This window comes from Perissodus microlepis, chromosome 8, assembly GCF_051167445.1.
Source record: "Perissodus microlepis isolate ML-2025 ecotype Zambia chromosome 8, ASM5116744v1, whole genome shotgun sequence".
NCBI lineage: Eukaryota > Metazoa > Chordata > Actinopteri > Cichliformes > Cichlidae > Perissodus > Perissodus microlepis.
The window spans coordinates 23,375,419-23,402,538 of NC_140468.1; the positions used below are offsets into that span (position 1 = coordinate 23,375,419).

Consider the following 27,120-nt stretch of genomic DNA (forward strand, 5'->3'; position numbering starts at 1 on the left):
GTTAACGCAAGATGTTCTCTGTCTCTTTGCCAAGATACAGTATGCAGAATTATTGCTGATAGCGAGCACTTAAAACATCACACACAGAGAATGTACCGAACATTGAGTCTCTGCCTTGTCTCGGGGGGAGAAGGCTGGAACTTCTAAATGCAGGTGGCAAGGTAGAAAAACGTAATAAGAACAAATTATTACTGTTTTTGTCCTGAATTTTACTATTACGTTTTTAAAATGTTCGAGAGCACTCAAGGACAGAAGAATCTGGACATTAAAGGGACATGATTTGCATATTTGTACCACAAGCGTCCACCTTGTGACGCAAAACAGCTCACTAAAATGCTTTTGAAGCATGTTTTTAATAGTATTTACAATTCCTGGATAGACCTCAAATTATTTTGCAGGTGGGGTAGAGTGATTTTCACATTTTAGATCCCCTTAATTTGGTCTGTTTCAGTCTTCCTGCAGTTAGTGAGGTACTAACACATATGACTTGTCCCCAGTGATAGCAGTTTAAATAAACATGAAAGCATTGATTTCCTCTGGGTAATAAAGCCTGTTTTTCTGCACTATATTGTCTTTATTTGATCGGAATTAGGGGCACAAGTAACAGATCCTGCTCGGCTCTGCAGGATAAGTGCAAAATGTAGATATTTCCATTGGTTATACAGAAGCGTCCCAGTCCCAGAGAGCATGACATCTCAGAATGACAAGACCAAATGGGAGATGTGAAGGATATTATTTTGGGATGTTCTTTTTATCCCCCTTCCTTGTTTGAATGCATCTATTTATAAGGTGCCTACAGAAATATTAACATTATAAAATAGAAGAAACAGAGATAAATATTTGTGTTGATTTGTTTTTTATTACATTTTATATTTTTCACTGGAAAAGAGAAAAATGACAGTGACAATAAATATACATTCACAATAAAAAATACTCTAGATTGCAACGAAACATTCAAGTGTACTTAGCCTTTAGAAAATCTAGAAGATGTAAACATGACCTCCCCGAAACACTGCACCTCCTCACCCAAAGAGTCTCTCTCTCTCTCTCTTTCTCCCGTCTGTAAAGGTATAACGTCAACAAAACACATTTACGCATCTATGCGCGAGTCTCACAAAGTATGAAGCCACGTCACACATCGGGCTCTGATTGACGGAGCAAGCTAACATTCTCGAATGTCTGGTGGGAAACCTTTTTTTCTTTTTTTGGTAGTTTTAGCGGACTCGTGTCCAGTCTGTGTCCTTTATAAACGGAGCTTCACCGGAGCGCGCGGCGGCCTCGGCGTCTCCAAACCTCCGGTGTCAGTTTGAGCGCTGCCGGCTGCTCTGACCAAAGGCCGGGCTCTTCTCTCTTCAAACGTGTCATTAGAGTCTGAGCTTCAGCGTCCGTTTAACTGATCACGCACCTCTCTTTGTCTTTGCCGTGGCCGCCTCCGATGGCCTTTTCTTTAATGTACATGAGGTCGCTGTGAACGCTGGGTCTCCGGGCGCACGGGGTCACCACGCCGTACGCTTCCCCGATGTCCTTCAGCTTCTTGTTTTTCAGAGACTTTCTGTGCAGCATGTCACAGTACTGCACCGACACTTTCCTGTGAAGGTCGGGGCTCATTTCGTGAGGTAGCTTGGCCAGGGTAAACAGAGTCTGAAACATCTTATCCACGTTCTCGTTGCGCTTTGCGGAGATCTCGAAGTACGCGCACTTCTCGTCCCCGGCCACCAGCTGCTCGATTTCCTCCTGCTGAACCTCCCGGTGAAACTCTCTGTCACCCTTGTTCCCGCAGATCACGAGAGGGACGTCGATGTTCTCTTTGATCTTGTTTTTCAGGCACATTTTGGTCTCGTAGATCTGCCGCTTGAGCCGCTGCACCTCCTGGAAGGAGTCTCGGTTGTCCAAGCTGAAGACGAGGAGGAACACGTCACCTGAAAGCAGAGAATATTATTTTGTTTAACCGTCTTTGCTTTTGTTTAACGTGTTCTCATTTTCTCCCTGTGTGTATGCACAGTTACAATAAAGCACAGGAGGCTCTGCTGCACCCTGCAGCCACGCGCTAAAGCGCACGATGTGCGCTCTGACCGAGTGCGTGCAGCATTTAGAAAGCCCGCATTTGCTTTCTGAGTTTAGATAAGGATTCTCTGGTATAAAAAAGGAGACTGATAGGAATGTGGATAAGTACCTGTCAGTATTGAAAGCCTCCTCATAGCAGGGAAAGGATGGTTTCCGGACGTATCCAGTATGTCCAGCTGGTAAACGTCCCCCTTGATGCTGTACACTTTCCTGTGAAAGTCCTCGATAGTCGGCGTGTACTGCTCGTCGAATCTCCCGTTCAGGAATCGGGACACGATTGCACTTTTGCCAACTTTGGTGGATCCCAGAATCACCATCCTGTAGCAGTTCTTTGCTGGGATGTCAAAATCGCTTTCGGAGGGCGACATTTTTTTGATCATGTTTAAACCCGGGGCTGGATGTGCACCGTTCGTCTGTGCGTAAAAGGCAGGTGAGCAGCCTTCTGTGTGTCTCGGTGCTCTCACTTGCGCTCTAGTGTGTTTCTGTCTAGATGCTGAGCCATATTTATGCGCGAGGCTGACCCCGCCTCTTGTCCGCGTCACAGCTCGGTGAGTACTTGGTGCCCAGTCGAGTGCAACGAAAAGCGGAGCAAACTCCCACCGGTGCGTCAGTCTGTCACTTCTAATTAAGACGGGGAGAGAGCGCCGGGAAACAGAACCAAACAGACCGTCCGAAAAACAGAACATTTGTAACAGTGCGGGGCAGGGCGGCGGGGTCTGTGCGTAACAGCCAAACTAAAAAAAAAACTTCCAGCACTATTACCGAGTTAATAATTGACGCTTTTTTCCGGCGTTTAAAACCCGCTTTGGCACACTGTGTTAATAAACAGGCTGGACCTTAGACACCATTAAAGCAGACAGCGGATACAGGTTCCTCTAGACTGAGCAGAGCAGGTCATGTTGACTGGAACATCATCATCTAAGGAGAAAAGGGAAAAAAGAAAAACATGCTGAGCAATAATCTAAAGTCTCCACAGCTGTTTACCCACCGCTGTCTTTTACAAACAAGGTCACATTCATTGATTTATTCATTCACATCTTCAGCAAGTCCAGCAGCTGCTGATTCATAATCACCCGGCAGCAGCAGCAGCAGCTTGAACGGCTGATCGAGATGCTGCAGTTACTATGGAGACCGAAAGGGGGCACTCAGGGCACGACTTTCATCAAGGCATCTGCCACGACTTACCTAAAAGGGAGAAGGGGGACAAAACTCAGCGTGGAGTGACTTTGCGTGTCTGTGCGCATGTGTCAGCGTAAACGCAGTCTCCGTTTAGTTTCACAGCAAATGCAAAAAAAGGAATTCATCAGACCTTCGATGACCACACTCACTCACCTGTCACTGTGAAAGTGTGCACTCGAGGTGTTAACAAAGATTTCTTCAGCGGTTCATAAAATTAGTAGTAAATAGTCGCAAAGTGGAAAGTGTGTATCTATGTTGGGGGGTGGGGTTTTATTGGGCAAAACAGGAGACAGCAGTTGATTTTAATATTAGCTCACTGCTTCATTGTGTCTCATCCCGTCAGGTGTGGGGAGTAACGCCCTGACTCGGTGACACAGATGTGGAAATGTGAGAACATCTGCTTGCACAGATATGCGATTCTTCTTCTTTTTCAGCTGCTCCGTTTGGGGGTCACAACAACAGATGATCATGCCTCCACCTCACCCGGTCCCTCTGCGTGTCCATGAACCCCCTCTTTGTGCAGCAGCTCTATCTCCAACGTCATCTGTCCACTATATCCACTATCCCTCCTCTGCACATGTCCAACATGTTCAAATCTCAGTCTTGCCTCTTTAAAAAAATTTTTTTAAAAATGAAGCAGTGTATCCTCAGCTAATGTCAAAATGAGCAACAGGGTTCCATCGGGAGTAGTGTGCTCCATCAAAGTAAGTCAGAGCTGCTGCTGCTGGATGTGTAAAGGAGGAACGCTCAGGAGTGCACTCCTGTGGTAACGTCTGCTACAAAGACCGTAATCGAGAAACCGAAAGGTCAGTGTCATAGGCTAATGTGACTAACATTAAGTGGCTCCTGTCTATCTGCTTTGTGGAAAACAAACAGATATGCAATACATTTAAAGAAAAGAGAGTGAAAGGCTAACAAGGCCAGTTAAACTGGAAAATCTGTGCAATCAAAATAGAAAAGTGGGAAAAGTACCATGGAAACAGATGCACACAGACTGCGATCTGCTTCTCAAGCTTCCACATCGCTGGGAAGACAAACAACAGCACACAGGTACACAAGAGGAGCAGCGAAAAGAGGAAAAACATGCAGCTTACACACTAAACAAACACAATTATGATATTTCCATAACGCTCCATTTTATTTGTTTCAACCCACGGCGCACACGGCTTCTGATGTTTTCATAACTGCAGTGCATTCATTTGCATCTTCGTTGGACATTTATCTGAGAGTCGGGGTTGAAATTGGATGGAAATGTAGCTACTGACATTTGACAGCTATCACTTTTGAATCACCTTGGAGCCTGAATGAGTGATGAGCACAGCCATTATGTGCTGATTGTGTTCAGCTAACAGAGTGTGACAGAGACACATTAAATCCTGAGCTGATACTAAAGTCCTGATATTCTTATTTTTTTCTTATCTGGTAACATGGAGTGGACTCGACTCGTTTTGGCCACCGTCACGGCAACTGATCCAGGAGTTCATCATCAGTATCCTTACATCTGTCCATTGCTGACTGTTTTATTTTGCACAACTCCAGCCAACTCTTCCACGTTTGTGTGATTTTTCCTTCATCTTTCTGCATCATCTCTTCAATGTCTTTGTACTCATCACAGTAGCATCAAACACGTTTAATGTGTTGAAAGCAGAAACAAAGTGTTTAATGGTAATCTCAAACTACAGAGTCACTCACTCAAAAGCTGCTACATTTCAGATATATATGTTTTAACTTAAGGCGTCCTGCTCAGATCATCAAGGCTTGTCTTTGATGATCTGCAAAGAGCCACAGTGACCTTCTGCGTCCCATAATGTGGAATATTTCTGAGGCCTCCAGAGCATTTTGCAATTGTTAGAATGTGTACTTTTATCAGTGTGTTGTCCATTATAATCACCTAATGGAAAAAAAGGCACAAAATGTACAGTCCTGCTCATAGGAGCTCTGAAACAATAAGAGGTGTCAGTGTCTGTGGTGCGATATTTAAAGAAGAAGAAAATCAGACTGAAAGCAACTCATTCAGGTTTTTGGTTCCATCACAGCTGCATTAACATCAAAGCAAAGAGAAAATTAACCAAAATAATTTCTTTCTCTCCTACATGTGCGCTCCGGTAATGATAAGAGGTGGCACGTGAGAGCAGTGAACGGCAGACAGATAATGCCACTCCGAGGATGTCCAGCCGTGGAAAGGGAAACGCAGAGAGGCAGTGGAAAAACAAACGGGGCAGACGGCGAGCGGGGTCATCTGCCAGGCGGCTCGTAAAAGACGGCGACAGATGCACGCTACGTGGAAAGATTTTAGCTGATGATGGTAACAACAAATCATAGACCGCATTTCCATTTTTCATCTGAGAGAATGCAGAAAGTCACCTGTACACGTGGTCACACAGACACAGACACACACACACACACACACACACACACAAACACAAACACAAACACACTACAGAAATGTGCCTCTGCCTCACATAATCAGATATAATGGAAATGCACTTTGTGATGTAAGCTGCAAACAAATGCTTGAAGCATCTTAATATGTTCGTCATGCCTGTTTTTGTTGTTAAAGCTCTAATCTCTGCAGCCGGGTGCTTTTGTATTTTCTTTCAGCTGCTGATAAAAATTAGGAAATAAGAATTCATTCTCCAGCCTTTTGGGGAAAATGTGATGGTGATTTTTTATTATTGTTAGAGCATTCTGTTAAGAGCTTGAAAAAAGGAGCTTACAGGCTGGAGGAAATGAGGAAGACTACAGAGAAGGTTCATGGATGGAGTGAAGGCATACAGAGGGTTGGTGTTACAATGAGGCTGCTCCCCTGAAGGACCAGCTGGAAGATTATTCTGATTTAACCACTAAGTGAAACTCTTGAGATACATTGTTTCCTTTGTAATAGTGTTCTGAGCAGACCGGGTAGCGAGAAAACCTGTTAAACCCAGAAAACACCTAAACGACATGGTGAAAACATATAAACTCAACTCAGTTTAACGGCTTACCTTTATCTAAAATGCTTGTTTGTCTTCACATGCATATGAGCTTGTGTGACATCCCATTATTGATCCATAAGTTTCAATATGATGTTGGCCTACTCTTTGCAGCTAGAACAGCTTCAACTCTTCTGAGAAGGTTTTCCATAAGGTTTAGGAGTGTTTATGGGAATTTTTGATCATTCTTCCAGAAGCACATTTGTGAGGTCAGACACTCATGTTGGATAAGAAGTCCTGGCTCACAGTCTCCTCTCCAATTCATCCCAAATTGGTTCTGTCAGGTTGGGGTCAGGACTCTGTGCAGTCCAGTCAAGTTCTTCCACACCAAACTTGCTCATCCATATCTTTATAGGCCTTGCTTTGTGCACTGGTGCAGTCATGTTGGAACAGGAAGCCCAAACTGTTCCCACAAAGTTAGGAGCATGAAATTGAGTAAAATGTCATGATATGCTGCTGTCGTTCCCAATCGGTTTCACTTTGTTAAAATACCACTAACAGCCGACTGTGTTGGGAGGAAATTTCCAGACTGGAGTTGTTGCACAGGTGGCATGTTGTCATGGTACTATGCTGGAATTCACTCCCGAGAGCGACTGACTCTTTCACAAATGGTCACAGAAGCACTGTGCATGGCAAGGTGCTTGATTTTATACACCTGTGGCCATGTAAGTGACTGGAATGATGAATTCAAATGTTCCAGTTGAATTAAGTCATTAAAATCATGATTAAAAAGATTTCGGCACAATAGTGTATTTGGAAAATAGAAAATGGAATGGAAGACATTTGACCTTGAGGAGGGCAACAGCAGAACAGCTGGAGAATGTTTTTTTTTTTTACCCTGAAGACATGGCATAAGAAAAACACCAAACAATAGACATCAGTCTCAAGGTGTTGGGGAAAAAAGAGGGCTTTTTCTTTCAGGCAGGTACAAGGACAGACCACCAAGCAGTCCAGAGGTTTTCTGAAGAACAAAACAAATTGATGTGATAATGGCTGCCTAAATGTAAAGCAAGGATAATAAAATGTAATTACATTTGAGTTTTACCATCATTCTGACCTACTTACCAGGATGCAGACTGTAAGCACATTTGTGTATAGTTATTCAGAGTTTTGAAGCACTGAAAGAAACATTTATTGTTGTGATGCACTTGAATATTAGAATCACAAGGTACCAAAAAGAGCTAAAGCTCTTTTGTTTAGTACAGTTTTGTTACACAGAAATGAACATACGGCTTTGGAACACAGTCTTCCTAACAGCTTGCCACACTTTACACATTTAGACATGAAGTGTAAAAAATGACGTCTATGTTATACTGTTAAATCCCTGTTTCCGAGAAGCACTAGAACATCATGGGTTAGAGAGCACGACCGATGACTGTACGCTTCAGTCAAGTAGGAGTCCCATGATTTTATGTTGAGTGTTAAAGTGCATGCATGTGTTCTCCATTTAATCTCAATCTTAATGAATACTACAGAGTTTGTTGTTCATATTGCATTCATACTCACTAGATCCTGGTGGTCCTTCATTATTATTCTCTTATTTTGATGTAGCAAACTCCTTTCTGCAAGAAAAATACATAAATCTAATTTTCACATCCAGATGAAAAACATGTAAACAGCTTCTATATCGACACCCTAAAACTGCTACTCTTCTTGCTTAGTTCATGAAATGCAAAGAAAGATTTAGACTCCTCAGCCGCCTTGTTAGGTACACCTTGCTACTACTGGGTTGAACCCCTTTTGTGCCTTTCTTAACTCTTTGTGGCACAGATTTACATTCCTTTTGAGATTTTGGTCCATATTGACATGACAGCATCACACATGATGCAAATCTCTCCTTCCATCACATCTTAAAAGTGATCTGTTGGACTGAGGTGATGACTGTGGGATCTATCTAAGTACACAGGTGATCTGGTGTTATCCTGCTGGAAGCATCCATCAGTAGATGACAACGCTGTGGTCATAAAGGGATGAATATGGTCAGCAGAAATACTCAAGTATGCTGTGGCATTTAAATGATCCTCAGTTGGGTCCAAAATGGGCTGAGAAAATATCCCCCACACCATCACTCAGGGTGGATCCATGCTTTCATGCTGACTGTGCCATCTGAATGTTGCAGCAGAACCTGAGAGTCATCAAACCAAACAATAGTTTTTTAAACTGTAGCCTTCGTTTCTTCGTCTTAGCTGACAGGAGTGAAACCCAGTGTGGTCTTCAGCTGCTTTAGCTTCTCTGATTCAGAGATGCTCTTCTGCAGCCCTTGGTTGTAACTTGTAACTAGTCACTTGACTTACTCCTGTTATATTCTCAGCTTAAAGCAGTCTGGTCATACTCTACTCATTTCTGGTGTTTAACGATTTTTCACCCAGAGAACTGACGTTCACTGGATGTTTTCTCTTTTTCAAACCCTCATCTGTATATTGTAGAGACGGCTGTGTGGGAAAGTCCCAGCAGATCAGCAGTTTCTGCAGTACTCAGATCTGCCCATCTAGCACCAACAAACATGGCACATTCACTTAGATCACCTTTCTTCCTCATTCTGATGCTCAGTTTGAACTTAAGCAGGTCATCTTGACCATATCTACATACCTAAAAGAAAAACTGTGATGCATCTTAATTCATTAAATAAAACTGTGACATCTAGTTTATGATCATTTGATTATGTGTACTACGTAGCATAGCCAAAACCCAGCACCATAATGGTGACCTGTTGGATAGTAAGAGGATAAATGCTTAAAATACTTGTCACATGTTTAAATAATGGATTATAAAAAAAATGAAACTGTCCATTTAAATAGTCGTAGGATTTGGATGAAAACACATTTTTAATCTGGCAGAAAGTAAATGATGAAAATATTTTTCTTTTTCTCTGTCATTGGGGCTGCTGCTGAGCGCACCCTCAATGTGCCGATTGTTTGGCAGTGACATCTCTTAGCCTTAAAAAAGAAAAACTGTGTTGCATAGCGGCTATGAGATTTTTTTTATTTATTAGTATTTTCTTTGATAATGCCCACGATATTTCTCTCTTCCTTCAGTACAGTCACATTAGGCCAGTGTCCAACAAAGCTGCACTCCACAGTACTGACTGCAAAATGATGTCACCGTCCTGATGTAAGAAATAAAGAAAAGGAAAGATGCTAATTTGTTCAACACTTAAATTAATAGGTTTCCAAATTTATTTGTAGCACAGATTTCAGCTTAAGTGAATAGAAGTGAAATTGAGTGTATTGTACCTACATTATCACCAGTCTGTTTGGCTTTTCTTTCCACACGTGCTCATTAGTGATTTTTCAACTTTTTAAAAATTCACTTTTTTTTTTTTGTCTATGGTCAAAATGAGTGTTTCAGGGTAACCTGATCAAACCCTAACTATATGCTTTGTCAGAAAGTAAAGTTTGAAGCCTACTCTTAAAAGTAATCAGGGTGGCTGTCTGTCTAGAGCAGGGGTCCCCAACTCCAGGCCTCGAGGGCCGGCGTTGTGCAGGTTTTGCATCTCACCCTGGGTCTACACACCTGAATCAAATGATTAGTTCATTACCAGGCCTCTGGAGAACTTAAGACATGTTGAAGAGGTAATTTAGCGATTTAAATCAGCTGTGTTGGATCACGGACACATCTAAAAGCTGCAGGACACCGGCCCTTGAGGCCTGGAGTTGGGGACCCCTGGTCTAGAGCTTTAGGTCACCTATGTTTTGGAATAGCACAGAGTCCAAAACTCATTAAGTGCAGAAACTTCCATCCTTTCAAATTCTTCTGCTTATTCAATTCAGGTTTGCTGTGTGGCTGGAGACTATACCATCTGTCATGGTCTGAGAGGTGGAGTACACCCAGGAATGGATGCCAGCCTGTCACAGGGATAACTCATTCGCAGTTAACTGAATCCCATGCATGTACATGGGGAGAACATGCCAGCTCCATACAGAAGTGCCCCAGCTAGTCAGATTTGAACCCACTGTAAAGTGACAGTGCTAACCACAGAACCACATCACTGAATGTTCAGTCTTCAAGATCTGAGCAGTGAAAGCAGACTTGGATTGGACACTTTTCCCTGTAGTTTGCAGCTGTATACCAGCACAGTGAATTTTAGATCCAGTAATCTTTAGCCAATCTAATTCTTGGGGTTTAGTAAAATCATTGCATTGTTTAGGAGCTAAACATTTTAAGGCATTGTTATACATATTCCCACATTCTCATCTGCCCTTTTGGAGACAGATATGCAAAGTCTTGCCTTAAGTGCTTCCATTAGTAGTCTGTATTTCTTGAAACACAAGGAGACCAATGCTTTGCACCCTGACTCATTCTTTTATTACATAAAACACTTCATTAGCATAAAGTAGCAGGCAGTGTGCATTGTTCACTTTGGAATGATTTGCATAGTTGCACTGTAAAGCCAGCAGTGAAATAGCTCCTCTGAAATTTGAAATGATTAACATAGAGTAAATACAGTACCATGCATCTTAACACTGAAACCGTCACACAGTGTGTGAAGCCACAGGAAATACATATACATGTATATTTTTACTATAAAGTACGGATCAGTGGCCTTAAAATTTCTGTTTTACTTTATCAGACATTGAAAATGTTCGTCTCAGTAGCGGTTTCAGAAATATTGTTTTTAAAAACAAGGTAGTTATCATGTTGGCTTTTGAGTGAACTCAGATTAAACTGGGATTTTGTTACACTAGTTTCAGTCTTGGCTAACACTTTAAAAATAAGCAATTTACATCATGTAACATCTAGAACAGTACACTTCCTACAGGTAAAATTCAGTCATTCAGCCATTAAAGCGCACAGACACACCTCTGTAGGATGATATACTTGGAGAGTTATAAAACAACAGGGGTCACTGGACTTTTAATAATAATATACAGTTGGAGATCTTAAACACAGATATAATTAAAAAGGTTATTCATGAATTTCTCCAGTCACTTCAAATGCATTTGAATTATACATTCTGACTCACCTGCATAATTCACTAGCACATCTCAACTGAGCAAAGCCCTCTGATATCCCTGCAGGACTGCCCCCTCTGTTTGCTGTTTTGATAGATGTAGATTATAAAAAACATTGAATTCTTTGTCAGGCAGTTATGCATGTTGCACAAAGCGGTTGCAGCAGGTTTGTCCGGCACTAAAACAAGATTTCTGCGCTCCACCTGCCTTGAAGAATATTATGGCTTCCTGTTTTCTGCTGCTGATCTTTAATACACATACAGATAAATATGATACAGCTGAGTGTTAAACATGTTGATAGGTCAAGCAGATTTGCCCTCTGGCAGTGCTGTGCAATACTGCAAGGTTTAGTATTGATCTGACACCAAGTACATACAGAGCCAGTATTGCTGATACCGATACCTTTAACTTATAAAGGCAGCTTATGTAGGGTGGAGCAGTGCGTCATGACTTAGGAGATGAATAATCATCATTTTGCAAATTCTGAACACATTTTAATGACCACTAAAGTCACTGTGATTTTTACTTTCCACAGTAACACAACAAAAGACACCTTTCAGATTTTCATGTATTTTCAGACTGGGTTTTTTTTGGAGAGCTGGAAGGTAAACGTGTCGTCTCTGAACCACTTCTGTTGTTTAAATGCGCTATAGGTCCTAAATGAAACAGACATGACAGTCAACACAAAAAGGTTCAGACATGTTTCACAGTGCATGTTTGAGGTATATTTTTAATTTACAAAAAAAAATAATTATTTAACACGATTAAGTGGATTACACACTGAACTGTGGGGATAGAAGCAAATTATTAATCCGATACTAAACCAGCGTTTGAATCGATACTATCGATATTTGGATTCTCGAAGGACTGGTTCCTTTTTTAGCACATCTAAAGTATGTCAGTCATGTGACAGGATTAGAAAAAATCCTGCATGTAGATTCCCCTTTCACAAAATCACTTTGAACTAACAGAAAAACACACGGAGCAGCAGTGGGGATGTTTCCTTCGTATCCATGGAGAAGGTCAATTAATGACCAAGGCTCTCAGTCTGTTCACACCGGAGGGAATCCTCATCTGAACCCAAAATACGACGTGTCCGGGGGAAATTATTCATGCTTGTGGCGCAGACTCCTCTCTCGATAGATCTGTTCGGTGAATGGTCTGCAAATACAGAAAAACAAACATGTAATGGGACAATAAATGAGCCTGGAAGGCTGTACCACTCCGTGCCAGGAGCGCGCCTGTGTGTTGAACCGTGAGGGAGCTTGAGTATATGAGTGAATGATAGCAAGATGCCCTCGTCTCTCCACGTGCTCCACCACTCTGTTGCAGATGGATGCAGATCAAAACTTTGGAGTCCAAGAGCAAAACAGAGTTTGAAGCATTTCTGTGGTACTAATGGCTAACACAAGAATCAGAATCAATGGACACGCTTAAAGAATTTGTGTATTGTGAAAATTTTATAACATGATGTAACATATTGGGACACTGCCTCTTGGTCTCAATGTATCGTTGCAATCAAGTTTACTGGCAAAAGAAATCATATCCATCCCATTAATTAGGCACACCTTGCTAGTACTGGGTTAGACCTGTTTTACCTTCATTCTTCATTGTATAGCTCCTACAAGGACTGCAGCATCACACAGAAACACACAGCGGCTCCAGATTTGTCAACTGCACACCAATGATGCAAATCTCCCAATGCACCAACTGTTTATGCAAGGCACGATGTATCCATGCTTACCCTAAACCCTGGCCCTTTGGTGAAGTCATGCAATGCAGGCTTACTTTCCTGCTCTGAGCTAACCGGAGTGTCACCCAACATGCTCCTATAGCCCATCTCCTTCATGGTTCAACACGCTGTCCATTCAGAGATGTTCTTCTGCATCTCTTGGTAGTAACAAGTGGTTATTTGAGCATACGCAAAGCAGTCTGGCCATTCTCCTCTGACCTCTGGCATCAACAGGTCAGAGAACTGCTGCTCACTGGGTATTTTCTGTGCTCTTCTAGACCATTTTCTGTAAACCCTACTGATGGTTGTGTGGGAAAACCCCAGCAGATCAGCGGTTCGTGCTAATCTACTAGCACCAACAACCATGGCAGAGTCAGCACCATTGAAATCACATTTCATCCCCGTTATGAACCTCGGGACGCATTTGGAACCATGCTGTCATGTGACTGGCTGAGATATTAGTTAATGAGTAGTTAAACTGTGTCTCTAACACGGTGACTACTGAGTATATCATTAAAGCGAGGAAATAAGGAACTGAAGTATGATAAAAGTGAAAAAAACTAAATGCACAGCGCAGCTTTTTAGGAGTACTCTACAGAGCTCCTGCAGTACTGGATGTCACAGCATCTTTATTAAACATTTAGATGCTTACGCTTCACACTGTTAAGTAGTGGTGCAACGGATCAAAAATCTCACGGTTCGGATCGGATCACGGTTTTAAAGTCACGGATCGGATCAATTTTCGGATCAGCAAAAATAGAAAAAAAAAGACAAAAATTCTACTCGCCGTTTACTTATTTAAGTATTTTTTGCCTATTAAAAAACATTCAACTGAAGACTCATTCCACGCACTTATATAAAAACAAATTAAGGTGCAATATGGACATTATGGACCATGCTGGGCAGCCTCTGCATCCTCTGCACACAGCCATAAACAACCAGAGGAGTCTGTTCAGTGACAGGTTGCTTCTCCCAAAGTCAAGGACCAGCAGACTTAAAAAGTCCTTTGTCCCACACGCCAACAAACTGTTTAACTCCTTGCTGGAGGGGAAACGGGGACAGAGGAGGGGGAACAAGTAGCTGTAGTGCCTTTTCACTGTGCAATAGTTTTTGTTAATATCCAACGGTGTAATAGACTCACAATACTTAAAATGTGCCGTTCCCTTGTATTCTTATTCCTATTTATTCTATTTATCCCTTTTGTATACTCTGTATTTATATATGTGTATATATGGTATATTTCTGCTCACATTCTGCAACTTCTGTCGGTGCTGTGCTACTGGAAACTGAATTTCCCGGAGGAACCCACCTGAGGGATAAATAAAGTTTCATCTAATCTAATGTAATCTATAGGGCAGTGCAGGGCTTTGTATCTACCACTCCGCTGTGATATAACGAGCGGTCACGGTCACGCGGCTTTCCGTTGCCCTGGAGCTCCACCCATTTGTAGTTTGAGCAACAGAAGATGCCTGGGACAGTTCAGCCATAACTTTAAACTTCTCCTGCTCATACATGCTTGGAACGATCTTGTCACTGAAGTGGACGCGCAACAAGATATCATTGTGTGGCTCAAGCACGTTCATCACAGTTTAAACCCCTTGTTTTGCACAACAGACGACGGCCTCTCGTCTGCAGCTAAACACCCCATTAGCTTTAGTAATAGCTTTAGCCCAGTCGGACTGGGCAGCAAAGGGCTGCTTAAATGCCGCAAACTCCTCTGCTCCGCTACTTGGACTGCTAGCGCTGGCCATAACTACCGCTTGACAGACTGACCACGCGCACCATACGCATACTTTTTTTTTCTTTTTCGAATCTTCGGATCACGTGCGTACCGAACCGTGGAGTGGGATCGGTTCGGATTTCGGATCAACCGTGATCCGTTGCACCACTACTGTTAAGTAATTTTTTGTTACCCTGCTGACTTTCAGAGCACGCAGCCTGTGGATCTACCACCATGGCCAGTCATCAGTTTCTCGCTTTTCAGGAAAGTCCATCTCAACTCTTGCCTGGGTGGAGTCATAGTAATATAATAAACTGTGCCTAGGAATAGATGAAACAGTGCTGTTTCATCCTGGTGTGAGCTTTCACCGCTGCACTATTTGTATCATGAAGATGGCGATTACGAGCTAAAACAAATCCAAGACGCTCTCTGAACTCACTTGACACCAGTTTCCATTCCCTGCATGGCTCCCGCATCAATCCCACCGCCACTTTTACCAATTCCAGTCACCGTGTGAGGTAGAATCCAAGCAGACACCCTGCTCTCCACGTATAGTTTAAACAAATGAGATCATCCTGAATCTATTCCAGCAGCGAAACACAAATATAGCACATGAATCCCAGTCGCAGTGTGTGGTAAAATCTGGCACCTGCCTATCCTTCAATTCACAGGTTCAAGCTAAGTGAGACAATGATGGATCAGTGTTGCCGGATGTAAATCTGTGCGCTCATGCACAGCTTGTGTTTAATGCCTGACACTTTCGGAAAAGCATGCCTCCGACTCGGCCAGGGTTAAAAATCTCTTTTTAGACTTTCATTTTACTCGGGTGGAGATTTATTTGGTCTATTGAGGCTACTCAGAAACGCCCAGCTAGACAAGGATAGCAGAATCATTTCTTGCAATCGCTGGTTGAGTTGTGCTGCAGAAGAAATTGTCCATGAGAAGCAGTGAAGGAAAAAAGTTATAAACCAATCCAAGTTTTGTTGGATTGGTGAGATAGAGCAGGGATGTTAAACTCTTTTCACATTATGGGCCACATACATACAGTAAGTGGGCCGGCCAGTGAAAAATCCCCTTTCTGTTTAATGTAAATAAGTTTAACTGCATATTTAATCCCAGGGATATATTAATATTTCAATAATATATTAATATTATTTATTTATAAAACTATTGATACATTGTAAAAAACAGACATTTCTATAGTATACTGATAAATAAACAGGAACTCTGTAATTAATACTTCTGTGTGGATTTAACTGTATGGGTTGAACAGCTACATGCAATATTCTGATATTCCAGAATTTCTGATGCCAAAAAAGTAACACTGTTACCATCTACATCCTCAGAACTTGATTGCATTTTTTGTAAGTGGAGGCTTTCCAGTTATGTTGCTGTTATTCCCTGTATCCCATATGTTGCTGATTCTTGTTTTTAATCAACAAATGTAATTTTCAGTCTTTTCTAAAAGCTGCTGATGTGACACGTGTCATGGGTAATAACACCAGACCTTCAGGATCCTGTTTTATAATCTGCGTGACTCAGCAGATGCAGGTTGACTGCTGAATAAGTCTGTGCTGAAACAATACTTAAGTTTATTTGCATATTTTTCACATTATCATTCAGCCTTCATTTTTTGACCACAAAGGTTTTTTGATCCATGTCCTCTCCTCCTTCTGGTTATCTGCATATAGAGTCTAGGGCCCATGACTCACAAGTCTCTGCTTTTTTCCTCCAGGTGTCTCTAGTTTGGTTTAATGAGCTGGAAACCAATAAAAAAGGGAGCAGGGAGTTGTTTTCTTCCCTCCTCCACCTTCTAGCCACTACAGCTGCAGTTTTTGTTTTTGTTTTATAAGTGATGAATCAAGTCAGTGTATTTGCACATCTTTATTTTCTTATTTCTTTTGTATGGTCAGTGAATTACTGTTACAGGTTTTTTAGATGTTACTAAATGTTAGGGCTCTTGGATCTCTTTGACTCTTGTTGGCTTTTTTGGATTTTATAAGACCTCATTTGTAGCGAGCATTTCTGGGGGCTGTAACCTACAGTTATTATTTAAGGTTATTTTCAATTGTCACATGTTGCCCTCACTAAACCCATATATAAATGATTTTAACAACAAATGTGATTTAATGACAAATGAGAGATTTAGAAAGACTTACCCTTCAAAGCTTATTGCCACCTTGTATGCCACGGCCACTATGGCAGTAAGAACTAGACCGACAGGACTGGCACCACTGCAGACAGAGGGGGAAAATGACTTAGTTAGAAGGGTCTAGTTACATATGCTATATACACTAGACCACAGGTGTCGAACTCCAGGCCTCGAGGGCCGGTGTCCTGTAGGTTTTAGATGTGTCCTTGATCCAACACAGGTGATTTAAATGGCTAAATTAGCTCCTCAACATGTCTTGAAGTTCTCCAGAGGCCTGGTAATGAACTGATCACTTGATTCAGGTGTGTTGACTCAGGGTGATATCTAAAACCTGCAGGACACGGCCCTCGAGGCCTGGAGTTCGACACCCCTGCACTAGACCATTTCTCAGCAAAGTATCCATTACATGTAATGTAATGTCATTCGTTACCTAAAAAAGAGGTTTTTGGTGTCACATAAACACTAACGGTCAACAACCTCCAGCAACCACTTGCAAACTAGTTGGGGAATACTGATCACCAGGAAAATACTAGGGTAGCAGACTGCTCTTTAGGCATATGTGACTGATTTCACTAAATAAACATTTCCCACAAAAAAGATGTACAGGGTGGGCCATTTATATGGATACACCGTAATAACATGGGAATGGTTGGTGATATTAAAGTCCTGTTTGTGGCACATTAGTATATGTGAGGGGGCAAACTCCTCAAGATGGGTGGTGACCATGGTGGCCATTTAGAAGTCGGCCATCTTGGATACAACTTTTGTTTTTTCAATAGGAAGAGGGCCATGTGACACATCAAACTTATTGGTAATGTCACAAGAAAAACAATCGTGTGCTTGGTTTCAACGTAACTTTATTCTTTCATGAGTTATTTACTAGTTTCTCTTTGTTCACAGCCATTGACATGTCGAAGAGGTTAACACGTGAGGAGCGGATCGAAATTGTGTTGATATCTGGTGAACGCAGTAACCGGGTCATTGCAGCAGATTTCAATGCAAGACACCCTACGAGACCACCCATCTCCCATGCTACAGTTAGCAAACTGCTTGCTAAGTTTCGTGAAACTGGTTCAGTGTTCCCATTCCCATTTTATTACGGTGTATCCATATAAATGGCCCACCCTGTAGAAGCTTTTTCAGCCGTTTCCCAATTAGCACTGTTTTCACACAGTGCTAACAGCTACAGCATGGCAATGAGCAGCTCAGTGTAACGCTGTACGCCAAGTGTTTATTCAGGTTCCTGACAGCTGAGAAACATTCAACTGTTCCTTTTCATCCAGCTATACAATTACACTGTGGAGCTGGAAAAACGCCAACCATCGTATCTATTTATACAGGTGGAAAACAAGAGTGGAGGAATTAAAATATAGACAACTTAAATGAATCAGTGACATGTATTTTACTTTTTATTGTAGCATTGTACCTTCTATTAGTCTTTTTTACGCTAATAACTCAGAAAGCACCTGTATGTGTCTGAGGAGCTACGCCTTACTCACAAGCCATCTGTGGGTGGGCATCAGAAACAGCAATCTTACACTCACTCGACACACTGACCTACATATATCTGATCAGGAAGTGGCACAGTGACATAAATTCATTGTATGTTAAAGTGTGCTTTTGCACAGTAGCACATGCAGTCTTGCATAAGAGGAGGAAAAGCAGCGGGCATATTTAAGCAAAAACCTGAGTGCTGACCTAAAACACCTCTCATGAGGCACAGCAATCCGAATAAGAAAAAGCTAGCGACAAGCTAGAGCGCTGCCATTATATTCACTGTTAGTGTGTGTTGCAGAGCATTTTTGTTCTTTGAATTTGACACTTCACACAATTGATTTACATTTTTGCCACACCGTCTATTGAAGCTTACCATTCAAAGACTTGTTTGCCATTAGGATAAAGAAAAAAGGTTAATCAGAATCAATCAGAGCAGGACACGGGGGAGCTGAACTTGACTTGCTGAGCAGGCTTATGAAACTATCCACCCTGACCTAGATAAATGGGCAGTAATAAATTCAGTGCTTTTCCAGACTTATTCAAATGCAAGACCATGACAAAGGACACTGCACTGGCTCTGTAGCTCTATATAAAAAACTCAAAATGAAAGAAGAGGAAATTTGTCCTTCAGCTTCAATATGCCACATTTGAACTTTAACTCATTTTAAATCATACAGCCATTCAGTACTCAGTAACCTGTCGCCTTTTTAATGTCAGTATTGTAAGCTTTTTACATTTTGCAGGTAATAACACTTATACAAGTTATCTAAGGGGGGACATTACTGTTTTACACATACCAGTTTGAGACACACTTAATCTATCACATCTGGGAACCGTGTGAATGTGTTTGACGTGGTGAAGAGGATGAGGTGAGGTGCCACAATGTGGAGACATGACGTTGACAAGATATCTGAATAGGTTTGTGTCTGTGGTATTTGGGGGGGTAACTTGGATTACAAGTTAACACCCTGAGCCTCTGAAGTTTAGAGTCTCAGTCACACAGACCTAGACCGGTTTGTGACCTCTGGCAATCTCCAGCTACTAAGGTAAAATGTTTATTTCCCAAATGTTTTTTTACTAGTTGCTGGCAGTCCAAGGGTGAGATTGGTGAGAAGATACACACCAAAAAGCTCCCTGTGATTGCTTTGATTGCTAAAAGATTAGTTTGGTCGCCCATAGTTTGCATGGAAGATGCCAACTTGTCTGCAAACACTCACCACTTGCTCTCTGAGCTGTAGTGAAACTTGAAAAAGTGCAACCCAAACAGAAAATGAAGAATGTTCATGTAAAATGATTTTTGAGTAAAAACTCGTGACACTTCCAGCAACCTCAGAGTCCACAGAAGACACACTTTTCCCTCAGGGTGCTAGGGTCAATAACCAGTCTTTAGGTCTACTTGACAAAGGTTTTAGTAATCAGTTTGATAGCGACTGCCAGCAACCTCCAGCAACCACTAACCTAGTTGGGAGACGCACATGTTTCACTAGTGAGTTGCTGGGTGCAGTCTTGGCTGTCAGTGTCAATATAACCTTAACCCCAATTCTAACCCTGTGCAATCAGAATATGTAATTTCTGTTGCTATTAAATTGATTTCAAGTCTTGGCAATCAGAAACAAAGAGAGAAATCATACATCAAACATACAGCAAAAATTATTTAAAGTTTTCCAAAAAAGGCTGTTTTGCCTTTCTCCAAAATATAAGGGTAGGTAGAGTCGGTTATTCACTAATCATTAAGTCAGCCAGCGATTCCTAGCATCTCCAGTCTGCATATCAAAGTGTGGTCTAACAGCAAACCCCAATTAATACTGGGACTGGAGAAGCACGTCTGAAGTGATAAGACTGCTGAAAGAGGCCAACACCGTCAGAAAACATGTTTATCACAAAAAGATGAAGATGAAGGCAGCAAAGTTGTTTAGTTAGGTTGGCAGCACAAACAGACACACTAGTGATCCAGTGATGTGCAAATCATGAACGAATCACTCACTCACAATATATATTTGACACATTTGAGGAAAATACTAATAAAATAAAATTAAATAAAATAAATGTTCCCTTTAGAAATCTTAATTTTTTCGCTCTATAAAAATAGTTGTTTTTCTTTTTCAATCACTCATCTTAGCAGTAGGATTTACATGAAAAGAGAAACGAATTAAGTTTGAGTGAAAATGTAAATTTTTGCACTCTCTGGGCAAATGACTCAGTGACTCAAATGACTCAAAAAACCCGATTCATTTTGGTGAGTGACTCATTCAAACTCGATTCAGTAAAAATAATCGAATTTACCATCACTACTCTGATCCAGTTTTCTAGCCATCACATTTTAGTCCTTGTCAAAACCCGAAACAAGCAGGAGTTGAAAATACAAATTTAAGTCATAAAGTCCTATAAGGGAAAATATGGATGTGGGGCATAGCCACATTACTTGTGTTGTATGTTAGTCATTAATAGTAGTAACCCAGTAAGGTTTATGTTGTATGCTTAATGCAAGAAGATGAGAGCAACAACAGCTCTCCCATGACTTTAAATTTCTGTGTCAGTTTAGTAATAACTGGGATTACATTTGATTCACATCTTTCCCCAGCTTCAAATTTGACACACGACACTGGCTTCTGTGAGGCCCACTGATTGCGACAGACCAATCTGACAGGGTGAGTCAGTAGACCTTGTGTAAATTTCTATTTAACACTGACCCATATAACAAACTGTCATAATTACAAACAAACCCCCCAAAACTCCTCATGCCACACTGGAACATCATCGCCATTTATTGGTATGACGCAGTGTTATATTCATCCCATTTTTGTGATTGAAACTGCTCTAGAAAAAGAAGCAGGATATTTCTTGTTAGTAGTTCATGACCTTTTAGCTGTCTGGCTTCCTATTCTGAGACAGAATGTTAGATGATTTATATGAAACAATGGTGATCTCTGAAGCATACGATTCAATGAGACAGCAGTTGTCAGTTTGCTGTGAGTTAAATGTCTGAATAAATGAATGCTATATTTGAATAATCGCAGCATTTTATATTCAGTCCATCTGTAAGTCTCGCTCGACATGCTGTTAGCTAAATCTCATTGGAAGTATTGTTTATGAATATGAATGTGCACAGTCTATGTGAGCGATTCCATATGTGCTCTGTGTATGAAGCAGGCTGCAGATGCGCTAATCCTTCTGTGGCATAAGCTTGGACAACCCTGCGTAGTCCTAAAAGTTAGCGTTTCTTTTAAAAAAAGAATAAATTTAAATGTAAAAGAAAAACAACAACTTGCTCCTCAGCTCACAGTTGAGGAAGAAGTCAAAGTATTAGTACTTTGCTATAAAAATTGTAACATGAATAAGATGTAACTGACAGACTACATGTGTATTATACAGTTTGCACACTGAACATGAAACCTTTAGTCTTCAGGAATATTTAGGTCACACACTCATCTCTCTGGCTCTCATTGATTTTAATTGGCAGACACTGTTCCTGGATAGACCTCAGCCTGGGAAAAATATGGGTTAATGAGTATTGATCTAGGAATAGGCTACTTAGCTAGTCCCTGAGTGATGTGGCTGCAATCGACGTCAAGCTGTCAAGTCAACAAAGGCTGATTTTATTTTTGAAATATGGGTTACTATAACAAATAAACTATATTACATTCAGGTTAGCGGCTTTGTGAAGCTCCTTCATAGTCAAGTTATACAAAGAGAACATTTCATACCTTGATTTTTTTGCTGACCACTGTTAAACAACAGAAAAAGAATGTGCTAACTAACAGGCATATGACTGAAAAAAAGATTTGTAATGTGGTGATATTTGGTGGTCCCATACAAACATGAGAGACTTGAAAAGCCAGTGATGACTGTCAAAAAACCTTGGGTTGAACTCCTCTAAATAGAAATCTCTACAGTACCTCCATCATGTCACAACAGATACGAGAGCAGTTTGTTGTGGTGGTGACCTTTGAAGAACAGGTGTTCTAACATGCTGTGGATGACAAAGCTATCATGTTTACTTTCAGCACATTGCTACCTTAGCTTAAGTATGTAGCATGATAATATTTGCTAATTAGCATTGTTTTGCTATCTGGCTGTAAATCAAGATTTCAAGTATTAACAAGAATATTAATATTAACATTTCATCCTATTTCATCCTGATGAAGGCAGACTGCTGGGACGTCTGTGGCATCGTGCTTGTATGCACATGAACACTCCAGTTAGCAAACATGCTAAAATCTCTGCATTCAAGTGTGGTCACTACTGGGTAATGTATTACACATTACTAATTACTTACTTAATTACTCTCTGGAGAAAGTAAATATACTCGTTACATTACTTTCTTGTCACTCTGTAAAATTACATGAAACCTGCTGTCACACAATTACCAGTTAAATCTATAAACCAGAGGCTACAGTTCCAAACTCCAGTCTGTGGATGGACTCGGGAAACTAAGCTAAATCAGCTTAACTGGTATCTTAGCATTATAACCTCTCAGCCAAATCAGGTCTCTGAAAACAAACAAACAAATGAACCAAAAAAACAACAAAAAAAGATATAATTAACCATAATGGTAAACATGAGTTTTAACAATTCACAGTATATTTGAGCAACTCATAAAATTAAAAATACACTTTAGATGTCTGAGCAAAAATTTCGAGATGAGAGAAAAAAGTGAATGTCAGAGTCTGTGTGTCTCTCTGGGTCCAATTTATACTATAATCTGACCTAAAATAGACATTTAAAAAAAGCTTAGCACTGACCATCCACTTACATACTTCCTAGCCTTATTACAGATCACCGGAGGACATCAAAATCAAGTACCATGTTAGGCTGGAATTCTGTAAAATACACCCAAGCAGTAACTGGTATAACCTTTGAAGAAATGAGGAGAACAGAAAACATTCTCCGGTCTCAGGTTTAGCCGGTTGATGACGACATTGTGCAATTTATACGTAAAACACTGACATGTGGGTTTAAAGGAAAGAATCACAGGGGTTACAGCCTGAGCAAAAATCGAGTGAGTCAGACAGTCACACAATATCACCATTTTAATTGAACAGCACTTTAAAATAGTGCAATTATCTTACCTATGATTGACAGCTCATGTGGAGGTGGGAGATAACAGAAATATTTATTTGACACATTCTCCTCTCTACATAATAAGAAAGAGAAGCATTCTTAATGGGATATTGCACTTCCATGAGTATCATCTCTGATAAGTCTTTATCAGGTCATTTCTTTGAAGCAGATATGACGCATATGTAGATGAAAGATTTATTAAAGCAAATGAAAGTGACAAAGGTGTCACTTCACATCATAAACCGATACCCCATCACCAAAGTGAAAAAGCTAGTATTGGTTTTCTTACAAATTTATCAAAAATAAAAAACAACAATATAACAAGTAGATAGCATTTGACAGCCTTTATAACATGACACTCAAAACTGAGCTCAAGTGCTTGATGTGCATGTGAGTCCGTCTGTGGCAAATTCAGTTGATTGGACATGATTTGAAAATGCTCAGACTTGTCTATATAAGGTGCCATAGCTGACAGAGCATGTCAGAGTGCAAACCAAGCCATCAAATCCAAGGAATTGACTGTTGACCCCTGAGAGATTATATCGAGGCACAGGTGTGGGTAAGGGTATAGAAAACTTAATACAGCACTGAAGGTCCCCCAATGGTCAAAGTGGCCTCTATCATCTGTAGACGGAAGAAGTTTGGAATCATCAGAACTTTTTCCAAAGCTGGCTGCTCAGCCAATCTGAGTGATCAGGAGCCACAGGCAGAGATGTGACCAAGAACCTGATGGTCACTCTGACAAAGCTCCAGCATTGCTCTGTGGAGAGAGGACCACCTTTCAAAGGGACAACCATTTCTGCCCAAACTCTACTGATCAGACAATGGCAAAGTGGCCAAATGGAAGCTATTCCTCAGTAAAAGGCACATGGAAGCTCACCTGGATTTTGCCAGAAGATACCTAAAGGACTCCAAGACCATGAGAAACAAAATTCTCTGCTCTGATGAAACAAACATCTTTGGCCTGAATGCCAAGTGCCATGTCTGGAGGAAACCAGACACCACTCGTCACCTGTTCCTACAGTGAAGCATGGTGGTGGAAGTATCATGCTGTGGGGATGCTTTTAGGCAGTACAAACTGGGAGACTAGTCACAGCTGCAGGAAAGAGGAATTCAGCAATGTGAATTTCAAACCCTAAGCACACAGCCAAGATGACAAAGGAGTGGATTTGGGACCACTCTGCTGAAGATCCTTGAGTAGTCCAGGCAGAGTCCAGAGTGGAACCCCAATTAAATATCTTGTGAGAAATCTAAAAATGGCTGCACACAAATGTTGCCCATCTAACCTGATGGAGCTTAAAGCAGTTCAAAGAAAAATGAGAGAAACTACCCAGAAACGGGTGCACCAAGCATCATACTCATAGAGGCTGTAATTGCTGCCAAAGGTGCTTCAAAAAACTATTGTTCAATTCTGTCAATACTTATTAATGTGTTATATTTTTGTTTTTATTTTTTTTATAAATTTGTAAGAATTTAAAGCAAAAGTATTTCACTTCATGGAGTATGGAGTGTGCAGAATTTTTAGGTGAAAATAAATGTAATCCATTGTGGAATAAGGCTTTAACATGACAAATGCGGAATATGTGAAGTGCTGTGAATACTGTCTGGATGCACTGAGATAGAAAGATAAAACCATCAGCCATCTGCGTATTTTATCTCCCTTTCTTTATCTTCACATTGTAACTTGATAAATCAGCTGCAATAACCCTTTCCAACACTATTTGAGTAGTCTGAGGAATACAAGCATAGATCTAGGCTGTTCCATTGTATTGATTTATACTGGATAGTCTTCTGTACTGAGTGCCCCACTTGTTGAATGCTGCTCAGCACCCTAATTTTTAGATGAAAGTCTGTATGTCTGATCGAGCCATTTGTTGAACCACCTGCACTCTCTGTTCACATTTATTGATCTTTCTTTTTGCCAAACAGTGGATGATTCATAAGTTATGGCCAATAGATTCCGTTCTTTCTATCTAAGCCTCATTTTTATATTCTTCACCAATGCTTCAATGCTCAGTTTATGTCTCATATTTTAAAAACAAAAAAAAACAACAACTCCCTCTTATTCTGAATGGCATGAACTATGATTGAAATGACACACAGTGGTAGCTAACAACTGGTTGGAAAAATGTCTTTTGTCCAAACTGCAGGAGGTTGCAGGCTGTCCTGGGATGAAATGGGTCACAAAGAGAGTGCAAACTGACAGTGTCCTGATCGCTGTGGTTGCTAACAGGTTGCCACAGTTACCTGTAGTCTACATGGAAGTTGCCGAAAGGTCTACGAGCGCTCACTAACTTACCACGGAGCAGAAAATGGAAATGGAAACCATTTGCTTTCCAAGTAAAACTTGTGCTTCACTACTGAAGCCAACTTATTTCAAAAAGTGTTACATTTACTTTAAAGACAAACAGTCTCTGTTTCTGATTTGTGTCACAGTCTTCACAGTTTCACAACTACCTGATCAAAAGCTGGCAAGTATTTGCAGACAAGCCAGTGTTTTCCAAAGAAACTATGTGCAATCACGGTGATCTGCTAGCAAGAAAACCAATCACGAGAAGGTTTTTGGTGCGACCCCATACACCTTTTTGTAACCAATTTCACCTGGCGACAGGCAACAATCTCCAGTAAACACTCTCAAGCGATCAGTGAATAATTATTTAATAATAATCATCAACTCAGCCACAAAGTAAAGCTACAGATCGGGGTCGCACAGTGCTGAGGCAGATAATGTGGAAAAGTTGCTAATGCTCTCCAGACTCAGACCTTTGCTGGTATCACCATCAACACAAACACTGTGGGATGGGAGCTTCATGACCTTGGTTTCCATAGACTAGCATCTCCTGTAGGTCTAGTCTGTTAGTGGCCTGGTATTTTTGTCCATATAGGGTATATATATTTGAGGGCTTATTGGGGGATGACAAACAGGTGGGCAGCACATATGAAAGTACTTAACAACAGGTGAAAACAATATGGAGAATCTGAGAAAGACAAAGAGAGGAAGCAAAACTATCAGGGCACAAAATACATCAGATTTTCTAAGTAAAACAAGAAATAACCAAAACAGACTGACACAGACATGGTTAACAATGTCAAGAGGACCAAGGTGACAACAAAACACAAGGAGGCACAGGCAGACAAACTGCTACTAAAAATAGTCAAGGTGTTAAACAGAACACAAGAGATCACAAAACGTTAAATGGTAGAATAACCATTAGAATCAATATCACAAGAACTAAAACTTCCAATATACTAGAATATGAAAGAAGAAATCAATTCAACAAGTACCAGACTAATATGACAAAACTAAAAACTATTAACCAAGGATCAAAAATATAATGAAGACAAAACAAAAAAACAAACGTAGGAGCAGTGAAACTGCTTCACGCTGCATTTCAGAGATTTATGATTACACACTGCCTCTGCTGGGACACTCTCCACATACACACCAAAGTAGGAGCCGCAGCTGTAAAGCAACAGGCTAGTGCACAGTTGTGTGATTTTGCCAGAAGCAGAGAGTGACCTTCTGAAAGTCAGTGTTGTTGTTCTCTCTTAGTAAGAAATAATAATCCATCCCACAAGCATAACACATGACTGCAGTCAATGATGCAGCTAAAAAGCAGCATTCACCACACTTTTTAATCAGCTGGATTTTACAATTGTAATAAAACAAATTATATTTACTTAGTTCTTATAAAATGTGAGGAAAAAGTATGAGGTGCCGTAAGGGACATTATTACTGAAACGCTCTCACGCACACTACTGAAATGCTCTCACACACACTACTGAAATTT

At 40.8% G+C, this 27,120-nt stretch overlaps 2 protein-coding genes across 2 annotated transcripts in view; both read right to left on the minus strand.

Annotated features, from left to right (window-relative positions):
• Positions 1–839: 839 nt before the first annotated feature.
• LOC146382037 (dexamethasone-induced Ras-related protein 1-like) lies at positions 840–2,555 on the minus strand. Its single transcript, XM_084938308.1, has 2 exons — positions 2,174–2,555; positions 840–1,919 (listed from the first exon to the last, which is right to left on the minus strand). Exons 1-2 carry the CDS (start codon positions 2,442–2,444, stop codon positions 1,390–1,392), a joined length of 801 nt encoding a protein of 266 aa, XP_084794434.1. The 5' UTR covers positions 2,445–2,555; the 3' UTR covers positions 840–1,389.
• A 9,324-nt stretch (positions 2,556–11,879) lies between these two features.
• The window catches only part of pemt (phosphatidylethanolamine N-methyltransferase), a 74,610-nt gene continuing 59,369 nt past the window's right edge, over positions 11,880–27,120 (minus strand). The window contains exons 6-7 of the mRNA XM_084938309.1: positions 16,779–16,853; positions 11,880–12,328 (exon numbers count right to left, since the gene is read on the minus strand). Coding sequence (XP_084794435.1) covers positions 12,274–12,328; positions 16,779–16,853 — 130 coding nt within the window. The 3' untranslated portion in view covers positions 11,880–12,273. The remainder of the gene's footprint in view (positions 12,329–16,778; positions 16,854–27,120) is intronic.

What these genes read in the sequence shown, in the direction of transcription:
- LOC146382037 (XM_084938308.1), bottom strand. Translation starts at nt 2,444, where the DNA reads ATGATCAAAAAAATGTCGCCCTCCGAAAGCGATTTTGACATCCCAGCA. An exon ending in GAGGCTTTCAATACTGACAG is followed by an intron (nt 1,920 to 2,173) that starts GTACTTATCCAC and finishes CTCTGCTTTCAG; the next exon opens with GTGACGTGTTCCTCCTCGTC.